Here is a 6623-nt window from a genome sequence, read left to right as displayed (position 1 = left end):
TCGTGACCATAGACGGTAACGTCGTAAAAGATTCAAATATCTCAGACCTGATAAACGAGGCGATGCGCGATAGAAAAACCGTGAAAGCCGCGGGAAGAGTTCAGTTCGCGCGATTACTTCACGACTTGAACATTCCCTCCGCACTAGTGAGAAATAAAAAATTATTAACAGCCGGTTCTTCGCAAAATATCGCGAAACTTACCGGTCCTGCGGCGAGTTCCACTCCTCAGAGAAACACGGATTCTCCACCAGCGAGACGTCTGTTCGAATGGAGTAAATTGGAATGATGGCTCTTGAAAAATTGTACTACGATCCCGCGCATTATGCCGGCTATTCGGCTGTCGATAATCTGTTTCGCGCGGCGAATTTGCCCCGTAACAATGTCGAGCGATGGCTCGAAGCGCAAGACGCCTACACGCTGCATCGTCCATTGCGACGGAAATTTCCGCGAATGCATTACAACGTAACGAATATCGACGATCTGTGGGAGGCAGATTTGATCGAACTCCGAAATCTCAAAAGTTACAACGAGGGATATTCGTATTTACTCGTGATTATCGATGTACTTAGTAAATACGTCTGGGTAGAACCATTGCGCGACAAAACGAGTAATTCCGTAATGAGAGCTTTTCAGAACGTGCTCTTGAGAAGTAACGGACGCGCGCCCGTATACCTACAAACGGACAAGGGTAAAGAATTTGTCGGGCGATCGCTACAAAAGTTTTTGGAAGAAAATGACATTCGTTTTCGCGTAGCCCGCAATCCGGATGTCAAAGCAGCCATCGTCGAGCGCTTCAACAGAACGTTGAAAGAACGAATGTGGCGTTATTTTACGCATAAAAATACACGACGCTACATCGATGTTTTGCAGAATATCGTAAACGCCTATAATCACACCCGTCATTCGAGCACCAGAATGCAACCGTATGCTGTTACGAGAGAAAATGCGCGTATCGCGTGTGAAAATATAACGCGCCGATGGAGGAGCAACGGCGAAACGAACGAAAAACGCCGAAAGGCTAAATACCACGTCGGTGATCACGTTCGTATCAGTAGAGCAAAGGTCGTCTTCGAGAAAGGATACGAGGCGCGGTGGAGTGAGGAGATATTTCGAATTCATCGCATACTCGATTGGCGAAAACCACGTGTGTACGAGCTGAGCGATTTAGCGGGAGAAGTCATAGACGGTATTTTTTACGAACAAGAATTGGCTCGGGTTGAGAAAAACTTGCAGGAGGAGGAGTTTATCGTCGACCGTGTGATAAGAAGCCGGGGTCGCGGTAATAATAAGCAGGTGCTGGTTAGCTGGCGTGGTTATCCCAGTAAGTTTGATTCTTGGATCCCTGCTTCGAGTTTAACCCCGCTTGTTCAAAATGAGGACGGATCAATTTCTCTTGATTCTTCCCAGCAATAGCAGTATGCGTTATTTTCCGCACAATGCAACCACTTCCTTCACCACGGAATTACCTCAACCTATACACTTACACGGCGAATGGGAAGTCGCGCTTAACGAGATCCAATTTCCCACTACTTTTTTACACATAAACCACGTTGAAAATGTCATTAGATTCGTCGATATTGAAAATGGACACGAGACGAGGAAAAACGGGGCGCCGTTAACGTCGACGGAAGGCGTAATACCGAATGGTATTTACAAAAATATCGAGGAACTTATCTCCGCTATTAATTCGTCTTGCAAAGATGCGAATTCGCATATTAACTTGAAACTAGAAGACGCTAGCGGCGGTAAAATCTTGTTCAACATTACATGCGATGAAAATAAATGCAATCTGATTCATCATATGAACGTTTCCGATAATCTACTACGAATACTCGGCTGCGGCGGGGCCATACCAACGCCTAACAATCGCCTACAAACCACACATTATACCACGCTCACTGCGACTAAACCTAATTCCAAAGATATTTTTACAGCGCCTTTTATTAAACTCGGGTTTAAAACGGAACAAGGAGTGCGCGCTGGAAGTTTCTATACCGTCGAACCGCACGGATTGCTGCGCGGTATTCCCGATAAACTCTTTGTTTATTGCGATATTTGCGAACCTTATATAACCGGCGATGTGCAAACTCCACTTCTTCGAATAGTACCGGTCGAGCTGCAACATTACGGACATTATTACGCGTACGGCGCGAATCAAGTGAAACATTTCTCCGTCCCGCATTATATCCCATTACGACAAACGTATTTCCGCAGGATTGAAATAGATATAAAAGATCAATTCGGAAAAAGAATACCATTCCAATCGGGAACGCTAACGGTGACGTTGCACTTTAGACGTTTCCAGTAAGAAAAAATCAGTCGGAAAAGCCGCTCGCTATGGCTAGACCGGAGGACCACGAATATTACGATAGCGGAGGTAGGAGCGGAGGAATCACGAGGGTTTTCGTCGGAGCACCCTATCAACGAGGACACGGAATCGGTAGTTTTCTCGGAGGATTATTCAGGAGGGTGCTTCCTTATCTGAGTAAAGGTGTACGAGCGGTTGGTAAAGAAGCTTTACGAGCCGGCGTTAACGTGATGGAGGATGTCGAAAATAATACGCCGTTCAAGGAGGCGGTCAAATCTCGTCTCAAGGAATCGAGCGGAAATCTCAAAAGAAAAGCCAAAGAAAAAATAACTAGCTTGATGAAGGGAACAGGTTATAAAGTATCCGCGAAAACAGCTGCGCTTCAGTTTCCTTTCTTCAGTCACGTAAGACGCAACGCTGCTTCTAAGCGCCGTCGTCGTCAGACGAACAAAAAGAAATCGTCGAAGAATAGCAACGCGCGAAGAAAAATCACGAACAAAAAAAGGGCAACGAAGAAAATACGCACGGCAGGTAGAAAGACCAACAACAAAAAAAAGCCATCCACAGGACGCTGCCGTCGAGTCAAGAAACGCAGTGTAGCCGACATATTCTCTTAATCGACGTGTGAATTAGGAATTTACGGAGCATGTCCTTTCTTCATACACATTCAAACGAGTGCTTAAAGAGTGAACTCGATCTCTTTTCTTTACCGCCTACACAAACCAGCATCGAGAGATCGCAATGGATTTATTACAAACCCGTAACGTCGCTCGCGGACGACGCGCCTATAGAATTCGTCATACCCGGCCATGGGGAAGATTATCTAGATCTCACACACACCATGTTGAGTCTTCGCGTACGCGTAGAATCTTCCCCCTAGCAGGAGGCGGTACCGCCGCTGGCACCCCCGAGTTCAAAGTAGGCCCTGTAAATCATTTACTGCATTCCATGTTCAACCAAATCGACATATATTTCAATCAAAAACTCGTGTCACCCCCAAACAACGCTTACGCGTATCGGGCTTACATCGAGGCGTTATTAAATTATTCTTCACCCGCAAAAAACTCCCATCTGACCTCCTGCTTGTGGGACGCGGATACCCCGGGCTTAATGGACGCTCTCCTAGAGTCGCAAGCCACGAATCAGGCACTCGTGAGACGCTCGCGTTACATTCGAGACGGACAGGCGTTAGATCTCATAGGGCATCTTCACTGCGACGTTTTCAATCAGGATAAATTCCTAATCAACGGGGTGGAAGTTAGAATGAGGCTCGTTCGCTCGAAAGATTCGTTTTGCCTCATGGAATCTAATTCGGTGTCAAAAATACGTCTTCTAGACGCTAGTCTGCTCGTTAGAAGAGCAAAGATAAGCCCCGGTGTGTTACTCTCGCACGCGAGAATGTTGAGTAAAACCACCGCCAAATATCCTCTCACAAAAGTCGAGGTTAAAACATTTACGATTCACGCCGGACTCGTAGGAGAATCGATAGATAATGTAATACTCGGACAACTGCCGAAACGTGTAATAGTCGGCTTTGTCGATAACAGAGCGTTTAATGGCGATAGAAAATTGAATCCGTTTAATTTCAAAAACTACGGTATAAATTTCTTTTCTCTGTATGCCGATGGTATGCAAATTCCCAGTAGGCCGTTACAACCGAACTTCTCGAAAGACGAAAAGCTTTACGTCGAAGCCTACCACACGCTCTTCTCGGGAACCGGCATTCACTTCTTGAACGAGGGAAATTCTATAAGTAGAGAGGATTATGCCCAGGGCTACACTCTTTTCGCTTTTGATCTTACCCCCGACTTGTCCGCTCATTGCGCCGGACATTGGAATCTCGCGAAACATGGTAGTTTGCGATTAGAAGTGAAATTTGATAAGGCGCTTACCACGACCGTTAATTGTATCGTTTATGCTGAGTTCGACAATATTCTAGAAATAGACTCCTCTCGACAAGTTATCGTCGATTTTGGCGGTTAGGTTTTTATAACGTCAAACCCCCCACCTCTACTACTACTACTACGTACATTTTTCCCTAACGTCTGTTTTCTTAAATGACGTGTAAAGCAACGGAAAGAGATTCAGTTTTGTTCGAGACGCGAACGGCGTCGCTTCGTTTGAAAAGAAAAAGCGAGTACTTGGACATAACCATGGATATAGTCATCGATATACAGGGTTTCCGCGATGCCGACGAGAAGTTTATTCCGAAAGAAGTGGCTGTTGTCGCGCTTAACTCCGCAATCATCGGACACTGGATTATGACGCCTCCCTATCCCTTTGACGATTTACCTGAAAAATCGAGACGAGAAAACAACTGGCTTTCGCGAAATTATCACGGAATCGAGTGGTTCGATGGCGAAACCGATCTTAAATGTTTCGTAATACAACTGCGAGAAATAACACGTCGAGTGCGCTACATCTATAGCAGGGGGCAAGAAAAGGCCCGCTATCTGAGGCGTCTACTTTCCAGAAACGTATATAATTTAGAAGGAATTTCTCCGGCGTTTAAAAATTTGCCGGAAGACAAAGAGAGCGGACATCGGTGCTCTCACCACGGTTTTCGATTTTGCTCTACAGACAAATTTCTTTGCGCGTTACGCAACGCTGGCAAATTGAAACGTTGGATAGGCGCTCAAAACACCAGCAGTGAGTGTAGCATCGTTTCGAGCTGCGATGATCTTTCTCGTGAAAATTGGAGCATAAGCGAAAAAGCTGACAGCGGCGTTTTTATGAAAAAGAATAAAAATCTCGATATAATTCGCAATATCGAGGCGTGGCGTACGGAAAAAAAAGAAGAAGAAGAAGAAGAAGACAAGAATCAATCACGTAATTACATTGCAAAAGATATATCGTGTGTGAAGAAAGAAGAATATCCTACCGATAGCAACGCTCAACAAACCATCTCCGCACAATCATTCGAGAACGTCTACTCTACGCGTAAGGAGATAAACCCCTGCGACTCTACTATACAAATAATTCCTCGCGCACGAGCACCGTCTTGTTACGCGACAAATGAACTCGTTGGAAATCTTACACGCGTTGCGTCGTCTCAATGTCAGATATGTGGGAGTCTATCCTGCCGACAGACTACCGAGGGTGTGGACGAGGTCGACAGCCATTGTCGCTAATACAGACGAGCATGATCGCCCCGGAAGACACTGGGTCGCCTTCTACATCGACGAGCACGGTACCGGCACATATTTCGATAGTTACGGAATCCCGCCACACTCGGATCAACGATTTCATCTGCGACTTCGACGAAATTCCACCATGTATCGATGGAACACCGTGCAGCTACAAGGATTTTTTTCGCAAACATGCGGCCAATATTGTTGCGTGTTTCTTTACTATTTGTCTCTTGGTTACAACCTTGAGCAATTTCTTCGTCTTTTCACCGATGATTATAACCAAAACGACAGACTGATAGTATGCTTATATCGCAAAATTTTTCATTGTAAAAAAAATGAGCAAACGAAAGTACGTACAAGTACTTGTTGTAATATTCAACAATGTATTTTTAAAAATTTCAAATAAAACATTTTATTTTATATATTTAACATTTCTCGATGCATGCTTTGAAATAATATTTGTAATTCATACATTAATGTATACTTTTATCATTTATAATTAAATTTGATTCTATTGAAAATCATGAAATGTATAAACTTTATTTTGTCAGTTCAATTATGTATTCTTAAGAAAAAATTCCAAATAAACGATTTTGTATTCCATTTCTCGTGTTTGTTTCCTTCCTCTTTTCGCATGTTCCTGCACTCGACAATCCTTACAGCGCGCTCAATCCGCGGGGTGGCTCATTCCGTTCACGAGATATCGTTGCCACCTTAACCAGCATGCCGAATATCAGACTAAAAGTCGTCCGATCATTCGTCGCTGCGTTCTTTTGTTCGCTATACCGGCGCACGCTCTATACCGTTTGCACCCCCTTAGCCGTCATCTCGTCGAATATCGGTCTAGCAGAATCCGCCGTTTGACTCCGTCGTTCTTTTGTTCTCCCATACTTGCCCGCTCACAGGTCGTAGTTCTATCATCCCCCGCTCGACACCTTGGCGATGTTTGTTTACATTTCCCATACCTGCCAGAGAGTCCGGGGTACCTCATATAGACGCGGCCCCACCATAAATACGCTCCTTCACGAGGCGACTGTGTGACGTCGTTTGTTTTGACGCCCCATACCTGCCAGAGAGTCCGGGGTACCTCATGTAGACGCGGCCCCACCATAAATACGACCCTTCGCGAGGCGACTGTGTGACGTCGTTTGTTTTGACGTCCCATACCTGCCAGAGAGTCCGA

General features: G+C 45.1%; 1 protein-coding gene across 1 annotated transcript; it reads left to right on the top strand.

The window, feature by feature from the left end:
* Positions 1-286: 286 nt before the first annotated feature.
* LOC136997006 (uncharacterized) lies at positions 287-1414 on the top strand. Its single transcript, XM_067347099.1, has one exon. It carries the CDS (start codon positions 287-289, stop codon positions 1412-1414), a length of 1128 nt encoding a protein of 375 aa, XP_067203200.1.
* The last annotated feature ends 5209 nt before the right edge of the window (positions 1415-6623 follow it).

The sequence above is a fragment of the Linepithema humile genome, chromosome 1 (genome assembly GCF_040581485.1).
Source record: "Linepithema humile isolate Giens D197 chromosome 1, Lhum_UNIL_v1.0, whole genome shotgun sequence".
Classification (NCBI taxonomy): Eukaryota; Metazoa; Arthropoda; class Insecta; order Hymenoptera; family Formicidae; genus Linepithema; species Linepithema humile.
The sequence above is the reverse complement of the archived record's forward strand: the minus strand, read 5'-3'. Positions and strand labels throughout refer to the sequence as shown.

Bases quoted from the DNA above. Each gene is read 5' to 3' on its own strand.
- LOC136997006 (XM_067347099.1), top strand. From the start codon at position 287: ATGGCTCTTGAAAAATTGTACTACGATCCCGCGCATTATGCCGGCTAT.